Source organism: Struthio camelus, chromosome 1 (assembly GCF_040807025.1).
Source record: "Struthio camelus isolate bStrCam1 chromosome 1, bStrCam1.hap1, whole genome shotgun sequence".
Taxonomy (NCBI): domain Eukaryota; kingdom Metazoa; phylum Chordata; class Aves; order Struthioniformes; family Struthionidae; genus Struthio; species Struthio camelus.
The window spans coordinates 206,241,820-206,267,327 of NC_090942.1; the positions used below are offsets into that span (position 1 = coordinate 206,241,820).

General features: G+C 38.9%; 1 protein-coding gene across 1 annotated transcript in view; it reads left to right on the forward strand.

Annotated features, from left to right (window-relative positions):
- GUCY1A2 (guanylate cyclase 1 soluble subunit alpha 2) overlaps positions 1-25,508 on the forward strand; it is a 186,386-nt gene that overhangs the window by 27,318 nt on the left and 133,560 nt on the right. Inside the window, exon 4 of the mRNA XM_068930349.1 lies at positions 7,907-8,625. Coding sequence (XP_068786450.1) covers positions 7,907-8,625 — 719 coding nt within the window. The remainder of the gene's footprint in view (positions 1-7,906; positions 8,626-25,508) is intronic.

Genomic DNA, 25,508 nt, shown 5'->3' on the forward strand with positions numbered 1-25,508 from the left:
GTTCTGCAGCACCATGCTTTATATACTGCATAAATAGCACTTGAGCAACACCTTAGACACACAGCCAGAAGTTACAAGTGCATTTATATGAGAAAGTTGTTTCAACAAGGAGGTCCTGGAGAGGTTATTGCACGTATCTGCCTTTCCATTGTTTAAGATACAGAAAAAGTGTTTCTTCCATTTTTTAATCAAAGAAATGAATTTATGCAACAGAGTTCTTTTTTTTTTTTTTTATCTCTTATAAAAATTTGGCTCCTAAAATCTTACTATGATTACTTTACTTATTTTCTTTAAAAAATCCACAGCATACATCAATGGCTGCTAAGTCAGCTCCACATGCGGAGCTAAATGTACTGCAAGGAAGCTTTCCTGTTAGACGTTCTTACATGTTGCTAGAAATGCTTGTCCTCTTGATTTTGCTTCTGAAAGTGGGTTGAAAATTGTGCTTATCTGCCACTTCCAAGTGAAAATATTTTGGGGCGTCTTCCACCCTGTGGATGATATGCTATGCTGGCTAGGATTCCCAAATCTGCCTGTGATACGATATATGGAATACCACCCCGGGACCCTGTGCCATCAGGGAGATCAATCTGTGTTCTGGATTCAGCCTCCCAGAGATCCTGAGGAGGAAGAGGAATCTAGTGTCTGAGTGGGGAGTAGATACAGCTGTTGCTCTGGGTGATGTTCGCTTGTCACCACCAAAGAAGATATGTGCTGTAGTCTGCTTTATATAAAGCAAATCACTTCATCATGAAAACACATCGTGAAGGACTGTTTCTTCAATTACTGTAAAGGGCATTATTGTATACATGTCATTTGTTTCCTGTATATTTGTCAAAGTTGAAGATCTGGGTTTGCTTTCTTAAAGTAAGAAAATCTCAGCTTTTTACTTCTCTTGTTAAAAGGAGCATAAATATGGGATCTTTATGATAACTACTTAATAATAATGGCACATCATTGCTTGGAAATATTACAGCTGAAGAGGCAGGAAATACACTGAAACGGAGATGCCAGAACAGTTCTTAGTCTGCAGGGAGATAGGCCAGGTGATATAACTGGAAAATATGGACAAGGGTCTGGCACACTGACTGCCCAGCAGGTGTCTGAAAACTGTAAACACTTATATACTTAAGGTATTCAAGTTACTATCGCATTCTTCTTTCTCTGAGCTAAGAGTTGCAGGTAGTCGTTAGGATGCAACTAATTCAGGATACAAATCTTGATTTATATTTGAAGTTGTTGGTTTACAAGTGGCACAAAAGGAAATTTTATATGGTCCAAAGGACTGATGATAGTAATGGATTTTAGTAGTACTTGGTGTAATAGTACTTGATGTTATACAGCACTGGCAGTACAAAACCAATACATACAAAAATCACATAATTCATGTGATTTCAGTTGAAATTCTCAATTCAAAATTGAGATGAATGCATCTAAATTAGAAAAGGACAACTCTTTTTTTAACAAATGGCATTGGACTTCCTGCTCTTCTAAAACCAGACCTGTTTATTATTAGAAAGCAGATAAACTACCAGTAGATAGTGAACAGTTTAGAGTCACAATATACATTGACATCTTGTTAAAAGTCTGTTTATAAAGTAGAAGACATTTTAGGCATGATTCATTGCCTAAACGTAGGTGTTTGGCATCATTTTAGGTGCTGTGGTATATCTTATGTGGCCTGAGTCAATGCTTCAAAAATGTTTAGGTCTCCCATAAGTCCCGTATCTTGGCATATGTAACTATGTGCTGTTCTTTTTGCAGATGTCCTGGAAGCCTTATGAAGTCTCAGGTAGCATTAGATTTCTATATTTAGTCAACTGAATTGAGCCTCTGTATATGTAAGGAATTATGAGAGAGGATTTTGCATTTTATAGGAAATGTTTTTAGAGTTCATTAGCATTTGATTCTTTTGTAAAACTGAAGAAATTCTGTTCCCTGTGTGGATTCAAAACCATATTTCCTTATTTTAATACAAAAGCAAATTTAAAAACTCTGTTCATACTGCTGTATGCTCCATAGAATTAATACAAAACAAACGGGATCTGCCTTATTTTTAGGAATCATCAATCCACTGATTGCTATTTTTGTTTAATAAAACCTGTGCAAATCTAAGCAAGTAAGGTTTCCAAGATGTGATGGGAGGCACAATATGACCATAGTCTTGCTTCTGACAGCTTGCTTTGGCCTGCAGAACTGGCTGTTCCTGAAAGTGCTATTTGGTGGGGGGGCAGAGAAGACATTGCTTATTCTTAATAGCTCAACTGAGCTCCCTGTGTCAGTAATTTAGGGCAGAATCTTTTGTAGGTAATCTGAGCACAGGTGATCAGCAGCTCACTGAGAAGTGGTAATTACAACAATGCTTTTAAGAGTCATTTGTCAGAGGAGAACCTCACTTGAAAAAGGGAAGAAAGTGTCTCACTTAATTGGATAAAAGAAGTATTACAGGTGAACATATGTGAGGAATACTTTTCTAACAATAATCCTCTTTCTATTTTAAGAAATCTTAAAAGATATGCAGGCCCTATATAGTTCTGTAAAATAAGTGTAGTACAAGTTACGTAGTTGTGTCTAAACCATATCTAAAGGAATAAAATGATGTTATTTTGTTCATATAAAACCACTAAAAATGGCAACATAAAAATGTTATCGGGGTTCCTTCCCAGACTGATACAAATTCATCATGATAATCAAGTAAGGTCAAAGTCCTTTATACAGTAATTAGACACTAGTGCTAGGATTACTGACAGACGAAATAATCCATCTAATGTACCTTCAGCATCACCCTGTACACATCAAAGCCTTTTGTATTGAGAGAATGAATGTTGGTTCCCCTACCATCTTCAAATTATGCTTTGGAATCCTAAACTGCTACCTGGGTCTCCATTCAAAGGACTGTTTAAAAGAAACTTACACATGCTAAAAATCTACTAGACCACAGTCATTTAAGAGATATTTTCTATAAATGAAGGCGGAAAATCCTGTCTTTGTCCACGTCATGAGTGCTGGACTTGCATGTTGAATTCCCCCATCCCATTAATGTTTAGCATTTATAGATTCTTAATAGGTATCCCAGATAAGATGGATTTGTATATGCCAAAGGAATCAGATGCTGGCTGCTCTGTGACCATTGTCTCCATGATTTACTTTAAGGAGTAACTGGATGGCTTGTAACTCCTTCTGTGTGCCTTACCAGTGAATGGATGACTTGAACATTTGGATCGCGTCATTCATCATCTTTTTGTTTCTGAAGAGCCCATGATTTGTGATTTCTTTAATAGGAACAGGTTCCTATGTAATTTCTCCACAAAGTTATGTAGTAGTTACTTCGAAATACAGCCTTAGTTCCTTGGAATTTTGTAGTGGCCTCACAAAATTGCTGAAAAGACAATGACAACGGACCTTTTACTAGCATATTATTTATAGGATGAGGTCATCTATTTACACTCCAGTTCAATGAAATACTTAATTTATACTTTGAGCCTATGCTTAAAGACTTTGCTAATTTTGGATCTGGCTCACATGTATAGATCTCTAAATGTCTTTGAGATACATTTTCAAAGGATAATACTAGACCTTATGTAGTATTTTAGTCAAAGATCCCAGAGTGCATAATCGAAGCCTCTGTAGCACTGTCTTCATTCCACAGTTGCTTTGCCTTTTAATTTCCTTCTTAAAAAAGTGCATATGTAATGTCTCTTCAGTATGGGCTAGAATTAAAATGGCATTGTGAGAAAAAGCAGTGGAAAGAAGCTACTAAGGAGACAAACTGGAAAGGGTTAAGGAATAAGAGAGCACAGCAGTCTCTGGATTGGAAGTGCTCGGGCATGCACGTAGATCTCAACTGTGGACAACTGAATGAAAAGATTTGATTAGAGTGCCAAAATGAACCAAAGAGAGAATAAAAATACTAGCTTTCCAGTAAGATATAACAAATGGTACTGAAAAATACTTTCTGTTTTGATGAATGGAAAAATTGACTCACATCTTGAATGCCATCTTCAGTTTGAATCACTCCACTGCAAAACCAGAATAAAAATGAAATGAAGATGCACAGGCAGAATTAAAGGCAGGAAGAGATTGAAAAGACTGGACTGCTTATGCAGACGTATAACTTGATGGTTATGAAGAAGATCATTTTGGAGATTTTATTCGTCTTTTCTCAAAACAAAGGAAAAAACACAGGAAATAATGTATTTGAATTAGAAATCATACTGAATTTAATTTTTGCAGATCATAATTAGCCTGTGGAAATCTCAAAATGTAGTAAATCATGTACTATAGAGACAAAGAGTTCTAGGGGATTTTTTTTAACAAGCAGGACTTTTTTATAAGCAATAAAAATATCTCCTGTCCTAGTAGTTATCTCCATATCAGGGAACCTGCAAAACACTTACTGTAGCAGTCAGGAGAAGCTTCCGCAAAAGCCTATTTTTTGCATGATTTTCCTTCAGATTTTACAGTTCTTCTATAGCATCTGGTACCAGTCAGTGCTGAGACAAAATCTGTGAGCAGTCAAACAGCAATCTATCCAGGGCATTGTGATAATTTCTCTTCTTGTGACGATGATGGTCATTTTCATTTTCTGTTGAAAGCTAAACATTTCCAGTACGTATAGAGAGTAAGGGGAGACGAAGTCCACAGAAGATATTCAGAAGACTGGAATCATTTCTGTGGTGGTAAAAGAAAGGGTTATGATGAAAGTTCTATAACATAACGCTTTATAGAAGGTAAATGTGTGTTTCTATTCGTCATGTAAGAGGCAGGATTCAGTCAGTGAAAACTGAGATTAAGTATTTTGTACAGCTTCACAGCACTATATGACTGAAGCCAATAGCTTTGTAGAAATACAGAAAGAACTAATTTGTGTTTGTTTGTATAATAGGAATTTAAATAAAGAGTTTTGATTTAAGGAAAAATCATCGAGCTTCAGGGCGAAAATTGATCTGATTGGTGAGGTTTAAGAAGAATTCCCCCATAAGTAGATTATACTTGTTTGTTTTAGAGGTTTGTCTGACTTTGTTTAATTTTTGCAGTATCTCACAGTGCCTACTATTAGAGAGAAAATTCTGGACTAGGACAGACCAGCAGTTTGGTCTATACTGGACATATCTATTTTTCTAATAGAGCTAATCTAATTTTCTGCTGGCACTGTGTGTAACTCAGTTTAGGGCTAAAATGTTTTAAAAAGTAGTGGTACATCCTAGAGCCAAGTCATTGACCTGAATTTCATAGTATAATTCATGTTGCTTGGGGTCAGTGTGTTGCATTCAGATTTAACATCCAGTTCTCTGGGGTGGATAACAAGACCAATCAAACATGATCAACAAAACTTTAGGCCAAGCACTAAGCTATGATTGCCTTTAATGATAATAAGGCAATACTTAAATATGTGGCTGTGAAGTACGGGTATCAGAGTGACTAGTTCTATATGTACCCTATTTTGAATCAAGGACACCAGTGCAACTATTTGTTTTATTGTAGTTTCATAATACACTTTAAAGAAGGCGCTGCTTGTGCTTTCCTTCTGGGCAATTTCATAGGATGTTACACAGTTCTGTATCAGTATTTGGTGATTTGCATGAATAGCCCTGGGGTTTCTGTTACCATCCTTTCCCTGTACTTTCGAAGCCTCTGTAATCTTACAGCGTTGGGTGCCCCTGCTGCAGTCTTGTGACTTCTCACAATTATACACTTGCTTCTTCTAAAGTTCTTCACTGTTCACTCTGAACAACAGTAAGATTTAAATATATATGTTCATTATATATGTATGAAGTTCATTATATATGTAGGAATGTGATAATTTCTTAACTCCTTGTTGTTAATATCCAGTTAAGACAGTGTTATTGGTGTGGGTTAGAATTTAGTTCTTTTCAGGTTGTAATGACTATTTTGATGGAAGACATTGCAATACTATGTTAGGCAAACGTAGTGGTAATGAATCAGGAATTGGCACGCTCTCCTTTGAGTCAGGAGATTAGGGGGCATTGCGTACCAAAGGTACTTTCGTTTGGCTCAGACGCAGGTCTGACCATCTGTGGTCGTAAAAGATCCTGGGAATGTTTTTGTAATAATAGGGCTGCTAACCTAGTTTAGTAACCAAATTTCATTACGAATAATGGCATTCTGAAGAACTTTCCCAAATTATTGCTATTACTTCTCTTAGAAAATATGCTTTGTCATGCTGTCCTGCTTATATATGCAATTTTATGAATTTTAAACTGCTCTAAATCATATCCAAGGCCCAAACAAAACTGTCTTTGCATATAGTTTGTAAAGCTGTAGAATACTTTCTAAATATTGATCATGATAATCATGCCAGTGTGCACAGGTAGTTCAGATGCTTCTTTGAGATGTTCAAAGGCTGTTGTCTGCAACAACAGATGAATGACTTCTGTCCCCTGTTTTTCCTCTGGGCCTGAAAGTCACTAATTGCATTGTTCTTCCGATTTTAAAAGCCTGCAAGCAATGTAAACAAAAAATGAGTAGTTTAGTGATCCCCTGGGATCTTATCAGTGTTGTAAGGCATGCTGAATATATATTATAATAAAGGCCCTGTTGTGCCCTTAGGAAATAAATAGCTGCCCTTCATTACTGTTGAAATATTGAAGATCAATTTAAGGGGTTTGCCTGGTTCATGTTAGATGTTTAATAAATTTGAATACACTGGAGGAGGAAACTATGTTGTTAATTCCCGTATCGGTTTCCTTTGCAAACTCTTGCAAGCTCTTGCAGACTTTTACTGGATCAGGATACAGCTGATTATACTTTTCTTTCATCTATTACAGCTTAGAACAACACACACATATCTGATAAACTTGGTAACTCTGCTATTTGATGTAGTCATCATATGCAGATGAGACTTATCAGAGCATTTCCTCGCTAAAATAAAACAGAGGAAAATGTTTAATAACCATCTTTAAATTATTTTTTTTCCAAGTTATCTTTGAAATGGTAAATAGCAAACGAGTGTAGCATATGCATTTGTATCCGGAGATTTTCATCACTGATATTTTTTCTCCCCCTGTGCAGTACTGGCCTTATCACCTCTGTAAATCAAAACCCTTTGAATTTCTGTGTTGGAGACTTGAAGTAACATTATGAGATATCACAGAGCTGTCCTATCTAGTAGCAGTTTAGCTACCTCTAAGGGGCATGGATTTTTTTAAAGATGGATGAGCCTAGAAGCCTAAAAGAGAAAGGCTTTTCTCTCTCTTGCGGGCAACAAAAAAGAAGTAACTGTTCCTTCATATCTTCTGGCAGCTCCCAGTACCTATAATGAGAAAAGTATTTATCTAAAAAAAAAAAATGCAGCTACTAATGCGTGATCTGATTGCAGTGCTTTACATTGCGTATTGAAAGTCCAAGGCCTGACTTTCAGTCCCAGTAGTTTATTCTTCAAGCTGGTAAGAGCTGGATTCCTTGCAGAGGCAGTGAATAGAAACGCTGTAAAAATAGAACTGCAAAGTTTCTCATCTGTGATTAGGTCAAAAAATGGCAGGGATGCATCCTTGGCCAGGTGTATTCACACAGTGTAGTGCATGTGATGTGTAAAGTTAGGGAAATTATAATGTGTTCTGGCTTCCAGCAAGGAGTAGGAGAAAGACAAATGTAAACTTCGCAAACAGTTGGCTGGGACAAGAAAGTGAAAGCAGGAGGAAATAAAATGGCAAGCAAAAATGGCTGCCAGAATGAAGCTGTGTGGTTCAGGCATCCTGGGATTATTCCCAACCATGAGAGAAAACTAGGTGCCACAGGTAGGTATTCGATGAAAAAGCCTGTAGAACAGAGGAGAAGCCACTCTCACATGACTTGGAAAAATACCAGGCAAACAGAGAACAGAAAGAGAAAATGCTGCACGGTAGCAATACTATGTTGTTGACATCAGTATCTCGTTGTCCCATAGGTTTGAAGTTTGAGGAAATGCAAGAAAAGTTTGGGGAGGAATTCTTCAATATCTGCTTTGATGAGAACGAAAGAGTTCTTCGAGCTGTAGGTGGGACCCTTCAAGACTTCTTCAATGGCTTTGATGCTTTACTGGAGCACATTAGAACTTCATTTGGAAGACAGGCCACTCTGGAATCCCCTTCTTTCCTATGCAAAGAGCTACCTGAAGGCAACCTCATGCTTCATTACTTTCACCCACATCATATTGTGGGGTTTGCAATGACGGGAATGATAAGGGCAGCAGCAAAGAAGATTTACCGCTTGGAAGTGGAAGTAGAACAGATCACTAATGATAAGTTATGTTCAGAGGGGACGAACCCAGGTAATTGTAGTTGTCTGACTTTCCTTATCAAAGAACGTGAAAATGCAAATATCACAAAAGCACTTCCACCAGGAACATCCCAGTCCCCCTTGGACCTGAGGATTAGCATCAGCACCTTCTGCAGAGCTTTCCCCTTCCACCTGATGTTTGATCCAAATATGCTGGTTCTCCAGCTTGGAGAAGGTCTTAGGAAGCAGCTCAGATGTGACACTCATAAAACACTGAAATTCCAGGACTGCTTTGACATCGTTTCTCCTAAGATCAGTGCTACCTTTGAACGAGTCCTCATGAGATTATCTACTCCTTTTGTGATTCGGACCAAACTTGAAGATTCTGGCTCTGAAAATAAAGATAAGGTAAGAGCATTAATTTGGAATGGGATATGTGTATGCGTGTGTGTGTGATTGGAGAGGATTACTTATTTAGAAGGAAGCAGCTTAGGTCTTGTGTATTCTAGAAAGCTCACTTACGCCTTCCAAACAGGGGCTAAGTGGTATTCCCCAGACAAGTGAATGTTTTCCTGGATTATTTATAAGCTTTGCATATGATGTTCTAACAAATCATAATATTGCCACTGAGAAAATTCTGCATTGCAGAGTTGTATAATACAACTCAAATCAAAGGGTGGGGAATTTTACAGAAAGCCCATATCTAATCCTTAATTTCACTTCAGCTATATTGTGATAACAATAATAGTCATTAAGCCCCCATTTACTGAGAAATAGCTTTAAATATGTTTTATGGAAGACTAGCTGCAGGGTTTGCACTGCCACTTTATATCCTACTTCCCTATTTGGAAATGCTACTTTTCTCCATGTTTCTTCTTATCTCTGCACTCAAGGGAACCAGAGCTGCAAGTGGCACCACGTGTCACTTATGCCAGTTTTAATGCTTTCCAGTCATTTAAATGAGCACTTGCCCTCCTACTCTGCCTCTTACCTCAGTATTTCGGAAGAGAGTTACCCAAACTAGTGAGCCCTTCATTGAGTTCAGTGCATCCCAGGTGAGTTACGAGAGAACATGCCTTCTCGATTAGGCCTCCTCAAAGAGTTGGATGGAGTTTGTCTCACTGCATACTCTTGAATTATGGCAAAGCTTTTTGATGTTAAGTGGGATGCTAGCTTTATTGACCAAAGTACTTATACTTCATGCTTGCATCAAAAGCCTATGCTTGGGTGCCTTGGAAATACTGTTGCCCTAAATGAAGGAATTACTGATTTTCAGGGTTTTTAAGAGTTTCCTAAGAGTGTCATGATTTCGATTTTCCTACCTATGCTGGGCTGCAGTTTCAGAAGGTAACTGCAGAAGGTAACTCCCATGGTAACTGCTTACGGAGTTCTGGGTTCTTTTAAAAATACAGCCACTTGTGACAGCGGTAATATTTCCAGCTCCTCTTTGGCCCTACTTCTTGGCACCAGTAAAAATGTTTCTGCTGCATTTTCCCTTGGAAACAACATGTTTCCCCAAGAGAAGCAAACTAGCGCTTCTCATTTGGTATGAATTGTTGTAATTCAACCTATTTAGAACCAAAAGGCAGTTTATTTTACAGGCTCTGTCCTCAATCTCACCCTATCTATAACTGTGAAGAGGAAATGTGGAAATGTTGTGTAAGAAGTTCAGAGTTGTTAGCTTGGAGCTGCTCTTAGGCACGGTCCTACCTGCTTTTGGAAGAGGTTTTTGCTCCTCCTTCCTCCCTTGGAGACTGCCTGTCCCTCTTGGAAGTCTGTTCTGCTGTAGAACAGAGTCCCAGCCCTTCGAGAGCTTTTAGCCCTTAACAAATTTGCTGTAAATGATGCTGAAGAGTGAGAATAAGGTTTTGGGGGGCCTTTTTGACACATAGTTTTCCTAATTACGAAGGAAAAAAAAAAAAGAAAAGATTAGCCACTCTTCTACCTGGGCAGGTTTGGTACATTTGTGGCTCATTGGAGAGGTTGCAGGGAGTGGAGCTTACTGGAAGCAGGTTTTAGCAGCCGACTTGGGAAACAACTGTGTTTTCAGAAGCCTGTTCTGAACCATCAAGCTGTGCTGCCTTGAGCACATCCTTGCGTTATTGTGGTGTTTTGTACCATGTGTCATTACCAGGTGGGTAATGAATCAAATCAGCTATGGGCCTAGCTGCCACTCAAGACAGTGACTGCTCTTTGTCTTCATGTATATGTAAAATCAGACCCTGGATAGCAAGCATTGGCACTCACAGTATAATAGCAATTCAGATATTCTTGAGAAGCAATTAAAAAGGAATGAAGTAAAGGAAATCCTTTGTCTGCCAGCAATTAGAAGACAAGTTGTATCTGGGACAGTAAGGTGTAAATGAAATAAAAAAGGGTGGTGGGGAAGTGCAGGAAATGCAGGGTAAACATTGTGCTGCAGGCGCTGGAAGTAATTTGAGAGTGCCAATTTACCTTAAAGGGTATTTCTTCCTAAATCACTCATTTTATGAATACTTCCCAAAAGTTTATGTCTGTGAGTAGCTATATGATTAAACAAGGAAGGCTGCATGTGATGTGTTTTGCTAGATATCCCCTTTATTTGCAAGACTAAAGGTTATGCATATTCTGAGAAGTCACAGTCATCTTGCTTTCATAGATTGTGAAAGGAAGAACTTGGCAAATCTCATGCTCAAGCCCTTGATTTTCTCCTGGATATTCAGAATAGACTGAGCTTTGGGATCTTCATGCTGTGTTAGTTTCTCAGAGCTCAGAGCACTCAGGTAGCTCATTTTGGAATGCTTTCCAATTTGCCAACTTTTATTTAAAATTTGAGTATTGAGTGGTTAGATTGCTACTTCCTGCTGTAAGTAGCATCATACAAAAAGTCAATGGTAATTGATTTATGGTATTTCTCTATTTTCTGGACTGTTACACATCTCTGTTCAGTTCATACTGGAGTTGCATCCCACTGACAACTATGTATTTCTGAGTATTTTGCAGAAAATTCTGACTCAGCAGTAATCTCAGCACTTTTCAGATTTGGTTACTTTAGGTGGCAGTTAAAGGGAGAGAACCCAGACCAGTGTGCCATAGTTTTTAAGCTGCTCAGCTCTCTCAGCGTTTCTTCAAGAATTAAAAAAAATGTTTTCAAACCCTTTGTGATGCACAGAGGCCCTTTCAGCCTCTCTTCAAAGCACTTTTATCTTCGTTTCCATACATAAATAAGATTTTTTTAGGCTAGCAGTGAGTAAGACAAAATAACAAAACAGTTTTCAGTTAGTCCTGACACCAGCTCTGTGTTCAGATGAAAGTAAGGCACAAATTATGATCTTCCCTTAACTCAGCACCTGTGAAGACAAATTTAAAAAAAAAAAAAAACCGTTCTGAGTGTCAGCATATTAGTTCTTGTCCCAGTTCTGCAAAGGCTCATTTGTGTGCTTCGGTTTACTGGAGCTGAATCACTGAAACAAATGGCTTGGCGTTATTACACTGTCCTAAGTTTCTGAGGTAAGGCATAGGAGGGTTGGGGTGATATCTAGCACTCACTGGAAACAGAGACGCCTTTGCAGAAGCAGAGCCTAAATTAGGCATCACAACAAAGAAAGCAACAGTGAGAAGGGATGCTTGGACTGAGTCTCTGACAGCTGATCTCTAAAGGCTTTTGGTATAGTCGGTTATGGAAGACTAACTCGCCTAAGTTACGAATAGAGACGACAAAGTAAAGCTTTCAACTGTATGAAAGTTTCAGTGGAGAGGAGACTCCTCTGTCACTTTGAAGTATTTAACGTTTTACCCATATATCTTATTTTCAATATTAGGTCATTTTTAAAGAAGATTTGTAAAGAAACATGTATTTTTTTCCATTTCAGACCAATTAATACTGTTGCCTCTGCTCTCTGTTAGAAGTTGATTTCGGAGAAAAAGGAAACTTCTCCTAGCTTATAAAACTCTTCCTGCTATCCCAACGCATATAGTAAATTGCAGAATTATTCACAAGAGTTGAGTTTAGCCACTGAGAGTGTTTGATTAGGTATAGCTTTTCACTTGCATAGCTGCAACGTTCCTAATGGCAAAAAAAAAAAAAAAAGCTTCCAGTCTTTTAGAGCATCCAACAGCAGCATTTGTCTCCCTTCCCACAACAACTGTATTGTTTGCAGACTACATGCTCCATTCAAAGCATACTTTTTTTTGCTGTTGTAAATTTACTAATATTTGATTTCATCTTTCATTTTATTCTAATAGTATAAGTTCAGAATTTTTAACATTGCGCACCAAATTAGGCTGACAGAGCAATTAAAATGCACTGTTAGCTCTGCAAACTTTTGTTAATTTTACATGTTGCCAGGTGTTCTTTGGCGCTCTAAACATGTAAAGGCTCCCATTTTTCTAGAGACCAAACACAAAAAAGCACTCCCCATCTGAACAGCATGGACTAGTTTTAATCTCCATTTTCAACACTATCCATAGTCCTGGGCCATAAATGAAATGTTCTGATGTTTGCTTGGCTGAGTTTTGAATCTCCGTTGTACAATGGACATATTCAAAGGAACAGGTGGACAATGCAGGCCTTGATTCTGCAAAAAGGTAAGCAATTTTATAAATTTATTAGGTCAGCAGCCTCACTGAATTTATTCAAGCTTCTCATAATTTTGCAATCAACAGAGAATGTGGAGAAAGAGAACCAAATTGTACAACCCAATCCAGAATAGGACAGGGTGTGATGATTTGCTAAATCCTTCCTTCCTTCCTACCATCCTTCCTCTTGGAATGACCAAATTGTCTACACTTATGCATTGGTCTTTTTCTTGATCTTATTCTGCACATTCAGAATTTTCTCTAGGAACAGTTATGACTGTTTCTCAGGTCAGGTTTACTAGTATGCGCACATCTTTAGATGTATAGAAGCTAAAAGGAATCTGCCTCTGAGGTTTCCAGTTTTCTCATGTAGTTAAATTCCTGTTGTTCTTTGTTTATATTATGGTACTACCCAGATACTGAAGGGAGTATTAGGGCCCAGTTGTGCCACTTCCTGTATTTTTCAGATTTCACACTAATTTTTATTCAGTCATTTTTTGTGTTTAACTAGAGAGCTTCACTTGCATTCAGTCATGTTTTTGAAATTACTGGTATTGTCCTTAAATAACAAGGTGACAAATATTATTTCTTCACCTCTCTAAGCAGTATTACTCTACACCTTTCTTTCTGGGAGCAAACATTTATTTCAAGTATATGGGGTAGATTGTTTAGATTGTTTATAGTTTCACGCAGAATCACAGAATAGTTGAGGTTGGAAGGGGCCTCTGGAGATCATCTAGTCCAACTCCCCTGCTCAAGCAAGGTCACCTGAAGCACATTGCCCAGGACCCTGTTCAGATGGCTTTTGAAAAACTCCAAGGATGGAGGTATTAACACATGGTTAATAAAACTGTACTCCACAAGAGTTTATGGAAATCCATGGAGTCACACAGGGAATAAGTTCTTATTTAAGCTGTGAAAGGCTGGGTCTAAGCTTGCCTGTTGGAGTGTCTCACCCCTGCAGAAACTGTGTTGACTTAATTGTTTTAGATGTTTCACTTTTGAGCTTTATTTAGACTTGCGTGGTATCAGCAGTGCCCCCTTCCATCTGAATTTCTGCAGGACTTCTGCTTGCATACTTTTCATGTAAAGGTGATTCCTCATCTCTGGGAGTCACTGCTGTTTTTAAATCATATCTTCCTTTACTGTGTCTCTTTGCATATGCTGTTCGTTTTCACAGAACTCCTCAATGGATATGACTTGATCTTGTTGTCTCAGTGATGTTGCCTTTGTCAAACAGCCCAGTAACTTCCTCCTCACCTTTAAGGGTGAAAATCTTTCTCATCAAGGCTACATCTCAGATTTTCATTAAAAGTGCTTGCATTATAGGAGTTTTGTAGAGAATGTGGCAAAACGTAGCTTATAGCCCCACAACAGTTGTACATGTAGCATAAACACAGGTGGGCTGCCCTTCTGCGATTTCTTAAACAGAGCAGGGCTGGAAACTCCTGAATACGTACCTCCTAGGTAGCAATATAGGTACCTGGATAGGAACCTGGCTGTTCTCTGAGTACCCTAATGGAAGAACCTGTCTGTAATGTGACAGAAATAGTTGCCTCTTTGACAGCATAGTGAGACCAGTGGAGTTGCTTCAGTTTTTGGGTGTGTGGGAAGACAGGGATTAACTCTCCTGGTTTTCCTCTCCTGGCTCACCTTCTCCTCACACACAAATCTGTGGCATCAGTGGCATCTCCAAGAGTGGAGACAGAGCTGCTCTCGCTGGCATCCAGCCAGTCTCAGGGGTCTTGACCCAGATCAAGTCCTCTCTGTGACAGGACAATTAGAGGATCAATCCTGCCATTGACAGGACAAGCCCTATCAATCAGCACTGTTTTTGTGGGTGCCTTTCTGAAACTATGACTTAGCATCTTGCTAAAAAGGATGCCAAAGTAGGCATTGCTACTGTCTTAGATAAAAAAAAAAAAAAAGTTGAAAGTGAATCATAGAAGAGATTATTTGGTTCCCTGCCAGATACTGTGCAGCTATATTTTCTATATACTGCTCCTCTTCTGCTCTATCTCAGACTAATAGCACTTTTCCATAATAGCACTTGTGAAATAAATCAGTTTTTATAAGGATACTGACTGGTCTTAGACATTCTGTTAGGCTTGCATACAGTTTAATTCAGAGACCCTGTATAAGAACAAAGCTAGCATCTAAAACTGCATTACTGTAGGTGGCCAAAATTGTTTTGGCAGAATGTTTTCTCTTTGAATATGCCATTTTATTAAATAAAGCTTCCCCAGGAGTTCAGCAAAATATTGTCCTGAAAAATATTTGACTTTTATTGTGTTAAAACATTTTATTCCAATATTTTTGGAATGGAATGCGATTTTTTTTAGTTTTAGTATACATTTTATTATAAATGGGTTTTACATTATAAATTACAATAAAACACCATTCAAAAATATGAAACACTGTGTTTGACAAAACTAGTCCTTCAGAAAATTTTATATTACGAGAAGTTCCAAACAGCACATACTGTTCTAATTATTAGGAAACACCAACTCTGAAATGATAAAACTTCCAGCAAAATGGAAGTGTCAGCGTTTTATAACTCTACTGATTGCACAGACTGTCTGAGCCAGCTCCTCAGCGGTTGTCAGTGGGGAGGAGAGGATTTGCAGTAAATGGAACTGGACTGCACCAGCAGGAATTTGTCCTAGTGTACTGAATTTAAATAAATACATTAATAATGCAAATAAAACAATCCAGAGCCAAGATTACTTTAGCCAAGGAGAAAGTCCATAAAGTTAGATTCTAAAATATATAGGTAGACAAGTAGTAAATAGTCAGATTTTAAAAAGTGCTGAGTAATAAACTACAATTCACTTTAAGATGTGGACTGATTCAGTGGAAGTCAGTGGGAATTTTCCCCCATTCATTTCCATGGTTCTCTTTAACTACAGTTTTATTCGTCTAGTCTTTTTTTCATGGTATTAGATAGTGCTATCTCTTGGTCAGATATTCCCGTTCTTCAGCTCAGTAAGACTTGCTATGTATGATCAGATCTAAACTCCATCCAACCCAGCATGCTGAGTCTTGTTATGACCAACAGACGATGCTTAATGAAAAAGTATAAGAAAAAGGATAAGCCTACAGGGGTTTTTTTTGTATCCAAGGAGGAAAGCCATCCTCTTGATGTGCCATGCGGAGAGTGGTGCTTCATAGCCCCTGAAGGACCACTTCTCTACAATTTTATCTTGTTTCTCCTTTTCGAACCAGAGGAAGTTTTAACATTCAGCCTCCATAGCATCCTGTGACAGTGAGTTCCACAGTTCAGTAGAAAGTGTGTGCAGATAAAACCTCTCCGGTGTGCGGCACCAGCTGTTTTCAGCCAGCTGTGTGGGACACCAATACAGAGTGACACAGCTGGCCTGGAAGCCTGCTCACTGATTGCTTCAGCAGCAGCACTTTCCCATTGTGCTTGTTGACCACTGAAAAATATCCTTGTTAAAATAATACTTTTTTAAATCCAGGAAGTACGTTGTCCCTTCTTTTATACTAAGAGTCTGTTCTGTATCTGCTACTTCTTATTTATTTTCTGGACCAGTTGAAAGAAACAAACAGTCCTGATATTGGCAGACTAATTCAAAACCTACCACACGTGATCTTGAAGTGTTATGCCTTTACGCTGTAACTGCTTTTTCCTGCTCTCCTAATAAAATTCAAGTGAAGTGATCTGAAAGTCATCCTAGCATGAGGGACATCTGTCATTTATGATCTAGAAATTTTAATTCTTCCCAAAGCTAATTTATTCACACTCGGTCAGCCTTTGACACTAAGTTCCCATTGCTTTTGCAGGCTCCTGGAGCTCTCAGTATCAAATTGTGTCTTCTGTTTCTGGTAATGCTAATATCCCACCCATTTGCTTGTCAGAGTGTGTTTGGACTTTAATGGTTTTCAAGATGAATTGGATTGGCTTGCTTGACATTCACTAGAGACTGTGATGGATTATGAGGAACAATAGATGACATGACTTTCTTATCTCACTAATGGCCATGCTTCAGAGGACTCTAATTAAACACTGTGAAAGTGGCCCAGAATTTTTAATATTTCTTCTCTACAGCAGGCCAATGACAATGTCATTTTTAAAATGTTTTCAGTGATAGAACTGAAAAAAAGGTGACAAGCTAAAGATAAAATACTCCCTTCTCCGTTCCATCAACTGAAAACTGAAGGAGCTGTTTGGGAATTATTTGTATTACTTTTTATGATAAGGAAGCTATTTCCACTTGTAAATGTTCATCTTTTTCTAACTGATAGAAAGCTTTTGAATGGGTTCATAAATTACACTACATTGTAATCGAAACAAAACAAATATTTCATTAATTGTTGCATTACATGGTGAGAATGCTCAAGTACAATATAGTTTGATTTTCAGGAATGTGTTTTCTCTATCTCTCTCTTCTTTTGTGACTAAAATTAATTATTGGTTATTTAGAGTACATTTTTACCCTCTTCTCCTTTTTCTCATGTGAATTCTTGAGTGCCTGTGCTGTTCATGGCATCACAATCCTCTAATCTGAATAGGTGTGATGTTAGAAAGAACCATTTTCCCTGGCACAATCTGAGTTAAAGTAGAAATATTCAGTCACTCTCTCCCATGCTTTCTTCTGCCCTGGCAATGTGCATAGTCAAGCTAAAGCTTTTATATGCCTGTCTGGAAAAGCTGAAGTCGCCTTAAAAAGAATGGAAGAAGCTTGAGAGTCTCCCTGCTGGGTGTGTAAAGGGCGCTATGCTGAAAGGGCTGAATGGGCTTTCTGCAGGCAGGTGTGAGCCCCCGCTGCTGCATCAGGAGTTAGGCTGTGTGAACACCAATGCGTGCCTCTGCGTCTGAATAAGCTCATTGTGCTGGGAGGCGATGAATGCCTTGCGTTGGCATGATTTTCAGTCGTGAGGCCGCTACTACCAGACAAATGCCAAGTAGATGTACCTCCTGCTGCCCCTGCTCCTGGAGCAGAGTGCGTGTGGGAACAAACCTGAGCTACTCTAGGTTACTCTTGCAGTGGCTCTGCCTGGCCAAAGAGCCCAGAGAGTGGAAAGGCAGCTTTGTCCCATTTTCCCTCTGCCTTTACTTTTGCTTTGAAACCTCAAATTAGATCGATGGGATTCCCCTTGTATTTGATCTGGAGTGGAGCTTAGTGAACTGCTCGTTTTGGGCTACCTGGCTTGGGTCCTCCAATCCTAGCTCGTAAACACCTAGTCTTCTGAGTTATAATGTAGCTATCAGCATAAATTCACTCTAAGTACATTAATTTTCTTGTGCTTACCATGCACGCATCTTATGCTGGATGGAGTGTGCTTTATTTCCACAGAGGCAAAGGTCTGAAGTCCTGAAACCATCTTGAAATAGGAACTTTGCTGATTCATTACTGGGCCAGGGACCCCAGAGGAATAGATAGCTGACAGCAGATGACTTTACATGTGATTTGTACCTGCTCTTGATCCTTTTTACATTCTGGGCATGAAACCAAATCAAACATTGTAAATTTTGGAGGTGATAAGGCTCTGGGATCAAAAGGAACACTACGATAACTTAACACCTAGCTTATTTTGCGTGCTGCCCCATTATGAATAATTAGTAGTAGTATGAAAGAATAATATACTAGCAATTTGTTAAAGGCGAGACTCATACAACTGACTTGCAAAAGCCAGGTGCTGATTCCCTAACACTTAAGTATTGTGTTTCTATTCATCTTTGAACTGCAATAGATGCCTTACTGGAAGCACAGTGGAAAGAAGTGTGATGTGAATAAATTTGGCTGAGTCACATGGGGCTGCATTTTAGTATTAGCAAGGATCACCTATACCCAGGCAAGCAGCCCCTGCCAGCAGTTCTGATCAGTGTTTTAGCGCTTATTAATATTTTGCAATGAAAAACCTGTGTGTAACGGAGCCAGGACTACTTGCGCAGGAATGATGAACCTTTCATTTGTAATGCTTTACACTGTCGAGGATCTGATCTTCGTTAAGTCACATGTACAACAGGGTAAGGTGGGCAGTACAGCAAAAACCACTACTGGAAATCTTGGAAAGTGTACAGGCAGCCAGGCAGACCACTCTTTGGCTAACTATGGATTTGCTGCTCTGGGAATATTCTTATGCCACGTGCATTTTTAAAACTTGCTAAACCGGAAGTCATCTCAGTAACCAACCTGTTGGGCTTCGGAGTTACACAAACCACAAAAGCAGGGTTTAAATGGAGCCCAGAGTTGAGTGCAGGTTCTTTTGCCTTTGCTAAGAAGTCATAGGCAAAAAAGTAATCTAGAGTTCTGTAATGTGCTGTCATGAGGTTTCCTCACTTTTTTGTAGTTTGTCTCAGTTGTGGGTTTTTTTTTCCCCCCCAGAAATAGCCTTTTATAGCCTTATATGGGCATATTCTCTTCAGGTAGAACTATCTATGATATATTTTTTAAAAAGTATAACCAGAATGCATTTCATATCATTATGCTTAAAGAAAGTAAAGGCAGTTAACTCATAAAATAGTATTCCATGTTATTTGTTTTTGTCACTAAAACTTCGGCCTTTATGAATGACGACTTAGAATAAATGTATCTGAAAAGAGAATTAAAGCTCCTTTTTCCATACACCCAATATGACCATTAAAGCTATTCCTAACACATTATTTTCCTCCTGAATTGATTCAAAACTGAACAAACTTGTTCCTCTTTGCAGATTATAAACAGAAAATATACAGTTCATTCTTTGATGTCTTGGAAGGAAGTAAACATTTTAAAATTCAATCTTAGATGAAAAAAATTTAAATATTATGTTGAATACTTTGACCAATACATGTTTTCTCTTCCTGTGATATTTATGTATTTTATGGCGCTTATTAGCCTATTTCATTCTTTCTAAGAGCTGGAATTTGACCTACCTGTTTGCACTGGATAGCAGCTTTCTCTGTATTGTTTCTCACTTCTCTGTGGGACTACTAGTAGAGTAAAGTCTGTACAGCTCTATCAGGAATATGAGCCTGTTTTATTTTCATTCTGCTTCACCTTTCTTTTTTTTTTTTTTTTAAATTTATAATTTGAATGCTTTTTGCCTTACCGGTAGGTCCAAAAACATTGCGCTCAAAAGTGACTCTTATGAACATGTATTTTGATGTGTATTAAAAAAATAGGGTTTCAATTATTAATTTCTATATCATTCCCACAGCATTTTTGTATGAATATTTTCAGTGGCTTTAGTGGATGTTGAATGATTTGAGTCATCGAGTGACTTTTCCTTATCTGCATTTTTTTTTTTGCTTAGGAAGGGATGATGTGAAAACTGATCTTATGTGATAGAGAATAGACTAATTTCTGATATTAGTGTAAAACTTGCATGGGGAATGCCTAGTGGATTCTGAATTAATTGTATTTTAAATGTTTTGCTTAAGTATGAAAAAGTACTGCCTTTTTGTTTTTTTGCAAAACCCTCGATGTTTTCTGCTCTGTTACCTCAAAGGCATCCAACAGAGTGAATGTCTGAATGGATTAACAGAGCCTGGGGATAGTTCTCGGCTGTGCTTGCTGTGATTCTGAGTCCTTTGCAGTGCAGGCTCTTGGATGATTCCCCTGTGAAAGTACTTTCTGCCTCCGCTGACATTGCCACCAGGCAAAAGGCAGGCAAAAGAAATGAAGAGATCCCCCTACCCAGAGTTCTGTTATGTCAATAAAAAGAGAACTGCCGAGAAGAGAACAGAGGAAACTATGTTTATTTCAGCTCCACTGAAAACGCAAGGGGGAAAATAGCCATGCTTGGTAAATATTAAAGGAGATACTTCATACTGAAAGAACTTTTGATTGTTCAGCTTCATAGAAGCTTTTCATTTTAGTATTTAGTTTTAGTATTTTATTTTAGTTTTTCATTTTAAAGAGAAAAATATACTATAAAAATACTGACTAGGGCAATGATGTGAATGCTATGCAAACAGAGCTGTTTAATTTTCACATGGCGAAAGAATAAAACGTATCATTAAAAGGGCATCAAATATCCTCACTCATCTCAGTGGACTGCTGATTCAGTCTGTTTCCTCTTTGCTCATGAAGGCTTCAAATCCAGTTATTGGATAACTTCTGTTCTGTTTCGTGAATGTTGAATTTCTGGCATTTGTTCCTGGGAATATAGGGATAAAATAGCTGAGAATATTTTCTGTCAGCCAAAAATGCAGAAACATCTGAGAGGTTTCCTAGCTATGTTCAGCAGCATCAGAGGGTCCTGAAATGCTTTCTGAGCCATTTTGGGTGATGGGGAACTCCACAGAGACTTCTGGGGACATGGGAATAACACTGACAAATCCATAAACAGTACTTAAAAATAACTGACTTTTTTTGCTCTGATTCTGTTTTTTCCCATGGTGTCATATAATCATATACGGGCGCAGTGAATGTGATGAGTATGCCAGGGTATCATAGCAGACCAGCAGGACTTGCAGGGGCCACCCTAGCAGCCCTGCACTTACACTTTCCAGAAATTCCAAATCTTTTAGTAGGATATTCTGTGAAACAACTGTAACAGCAAAAAACAATTTATTTGATCAGTACTGGTGAAGTGAGGTTTGCCTGAGAGTACAAAAGCAAAGACAAGTGCCAGTGGATGTGGTCAGGCTATCCCATCCTGACCCATCATTGATAACATAAGTCAGGTTACAATTCTGATCTAAGTACATTATGCTGGTCCTGTTGGACCAAAGTCTGGCACCTTTTCTCAGGATAAAGAAACTCTTACTTTTTGATTAGTTTTACCTATTTTTGCCAGCCTGGCTTCGACAAGATTATTTTGGGAGAAAGGTACTCATTGTGTGTGAAGATATCTGAACTGGCTAAGTGACATACTGTGCTGAGGGTATTACCATTAATTTCAGCAGATCCATCTAAAAAGTAAGGTAGTATTCAAGATGAGGAAGGGCAGTGCAATTGCTCCCTTTAATGTAATCAGGTTCATTACCACACTTATACTCAATAGCGTCTAGTTCTTTGATTCATCCCATTTATTTTGAGTAGGGAGAGCAAAATATAGTCTTTAATTTGACATTAAATTGCAGAAAATAAATTTAGTGACTACACCTACAACGTACTGAGCACGAAACCCTTTTGGTAAAACAAGCTATCTATATGATATATTCAGATAATTAGACTTTTATTTCTAAATGGGAGCCTTTAACTTCATCAAGACTGTATTGCAGTATTTTTTATTTTAAAGGAGAGGATAACATAAAAAATTCTCTGTTTTAATTTCATTTTTCTTTAAAAATTCATTTACTGTTCAACAAACAGTGACTTAGAAAATCTTATAAGCTTTATCTCTTTTTGGGTATGTTAATTTGATTGACATTTTAAGTCTTGTTTCTATAGTCACTGTTAAAGTAGAGATTGTAGCATTCCTTGTGGGAAATGTCCATAAAATTACCAAGGAATTAACAATGAAAAGTGATTAACACTTTGTTTTCTAGCAGTACCTAAGTACAGCTCTGCAAAATTATGAGGTAAAAGAACTGACTGATCCCCCCAAATTTTTAGTTTTGGATTTGTTTTCAGCTACAGATTGCTATTTGTGGGCCAAATCCTAAGCTTCTTTCACTGGCAAAGCTTGTTAAAATCATCAGACAACAATCTGAGTAATTACTGAGTAAAATTATAAGTTCTTTGTGAAGTCACTGAGAATTTGACATAGAAAGGACTAACTAAAAATAGGACCTATCCAACTTTATTTCTTAAGGTGTTTTAATCAAAATAGGCGCAGTAAATTGTTGTTGATGCTACCTTACTACAGATCTCATTTTACCAAATCCTTGTCCAAAGTCCTTGGATAACATACAGGGTATTACCCCACAACCTGTCAAGGGAAGCAGCGCTTGAGTAAGGGCTCTGAGGCCATGAAATGACAATAAAACCTGTTGCGTTTGCTTTTCTGTGGCACTAATAAAAGAGACTCCTACAGAATAATCCATGACCAAAGCTCTTGCTCTTGAATCTTTGCTCGAACAAGATGTCAATATGGGAATAGTTAGGCTGGGTGAAACTTTGAAGGCCATGTTAGCCCCTTGCTCCTGTGCGCTGAACCCTGCATTGTCAGGACTAGCCATGAACATAATAGCAGACACAGATAATCCCTCTATGGGGTATCTTGCTGGAAAATGTGGTGGAACTTGACCTTTAAATTGGTCAGGCCTGGCCACCTCTGAACAAGCAGCCAAGTTACTGCTGTTGATGTGACATGATGCCTGAGCCCTGCCGGGGGCCAGGGGCTATTTTGCTGAGTTGTGGTGCAGCTTCCTTGGTCCGCTGGGCAACAGCCCGGGCAGTATCAACAGGAAAGCAACCTCCCAAGGGTCCCTGGGACATGGAAAGTTATTCATAATTCTCTCAGAGCATGAGCTGCTGGTTAAGAATTAGGAACCTCACAAAAGTCTGCTGCATCCTGACTAATTACTCTGGGAAAGGCATGTTGCAGACCAGAGTGAGTTCTTGTTTCTCAGCTGACAGCTCCGTTTCAGAGCTGTCTGCCAGCTGCCCAGGCTTCTTTGGGGTCTTGGCTGAGTGAGGACTACTGATGCCCACCTAAGTCTTGCAGCAGTGTTGTTGCTTTTCTTTTACTGTTATAAGAGTGCTTATGTTTAGTTCAGTCAGTCCCAGCCTTTACCTGGGAAGACTGTGATCCTCAGGTCCCACTGAGTTTCTGCAGAGGCAAGAGGCACCTGCCTTTGTGCGGGCAAGGATGCCTTTTCCGTATTGCAGCTGAGCCTCTCTGAAGCACGTCAGTCATATTTTGTATTGGCAAATCGATAAAACTACTTTCTCTTAAAAGAAAGAGCTATGATGGAGCACAAATATGTTTTAAAACAATATTGCAAATGAGCTCAGTAAATGAACTGACTGAATTCAAAGCAAATAGAATATCTATCTTGTCCCCTTAGGGGACCCTGTGCCTTTTCTCTCTGCCATTTTCTTGCTCTTCTATTCCCCCCAGCCCCTCCCAAACCAGGACCCTGACTCTGCTCCTCACCTCTCCCACCTTCAGCTCTCTGCTCCTCAAATTTAGTCTACCTCAACCCCATTGCTCGGTCTGCTGCTGGAACGTGGAGGTCCCACCGCTCACTGGTTAGGTTTAGACTAGTTAACCAAAGACTGTCAGGAAACATTCAGAGGCTCTGGGAAGCAACTGTTCATAACGGTAAGTTGTTAGATGATCTTTGGCGTGATTTTGGCCAGTGCCAATTAGTAATCCTCCCAACATTTTCTGGCCCTGGATCAAGAGTTAGCATAGGCAAGGGACCATTCCCCGGAGGGAAATGAGGTCACTGTTTTGGAGGGTGGAAGAGTTTAACCGTGTGAACCCAGGCCGTTCCTTGCCTTTGGCCTGCAGGCCAGAGAACATCCCTAAGCATATTTACTTGCTTATAGACTTCAGAGCACAGGAGCTCCTCCAGAAACAGAAGATGGTTACCTGGGAAGACTGTGATCCTCAGGTCCCACTGAGTTTCTGCAGATGCAAGAGGCACCTGCCTTTGTGCAGGCAAGGATGTCTTTTCCATATGCCTGCTTCCCAGCAGTCATGCTTCACTGTGCCCGTGCCCACTGGGGACAACTGATAGAAAGAGTTACTCTCTGTCCTAGACATCGCTTTTAACTACTACGCTAGGTGACTGTTAATGGATGTTCTTGATGCATTTCATATGCTAAACCTTATGTTCTATTTTGGGTCTATTGCGTGACTGCTTTTCTCTATTACTAAAGTCAGCAGTGTAACGCCATAAAATCATTTGTGGCATTCCTCAGGATTTGATCAATTAGTCTCAGACAATCTGTGTGCTGGAAACACCATGTAAAATAAATTTTGCCATTTGAAATTGTAGTCTGAAGATCAGATCCTTAAAGTGCATGCATATGGACAAAATGTTAACAGGGAGAGGCCCAGTCAGTCCTCCAGATAAGTCCCCCCCTACATATCTTTTTTATTTGCCTTTATTATTTATACTTCAGCATTACCCCAAAGGTGCTATGGATTGCACTTATATGTAGATATATAAGATGGCATAGTCACTGAATCACGTTGCTCAAGTTCTAAACAGATAGATAGTGTGTACGAAAAAAATACAAGAGCATCCTAAAAGGTCATGGTTTGAGCACTGAAACATGTTTTTTTTAAGTTCAGTTTGCTATGACTTAGTATATAACATAGCCATTTATGATTCAGTGTGTAACACATAGCCTACTTTGTTACTCTGTTATCTTGTTGTTTTAATAAATGTCATTGTCCTTACTTTCCTAGCATTTTCTACTTGAATTCCCCCATAATAGGAACCCCCAGAACTGATGCTTGAGACACCTTGTGCCCTCCTTGCACTTAGCTCTATAGACAAGAGGCCTGCTAAGACATAGGTACTCTGGGCATGTAGTTTAATGCCTTTAGCAATGATGTGGCAGAAATGCAAGGAACATACCCACAACAGTTTCTCAACACAAGGACTTTCTTTTTGATATCACTCAAGACTAACGGGGGTTTTTAAACAACAAAATATTCTGGGACATGTTCTTCTCTTTTTGTCTGATCGCCTTCTGATCTCTGTCTGATAACCTCCTTCAGGCTATCTGTGTTTCTCCAGCAGTTCAGCATGGGGGGAGTCCTCCTCCCTTCCTTGTGTGGCAAGGCTTTCTTGCTTAATGTCATTCTCCTCGAACAAAGCAGAACCGTAATTCTTCAAAATCTCCAGGTCCTTGCCCAGTGCTCACACTTGGAAGTCT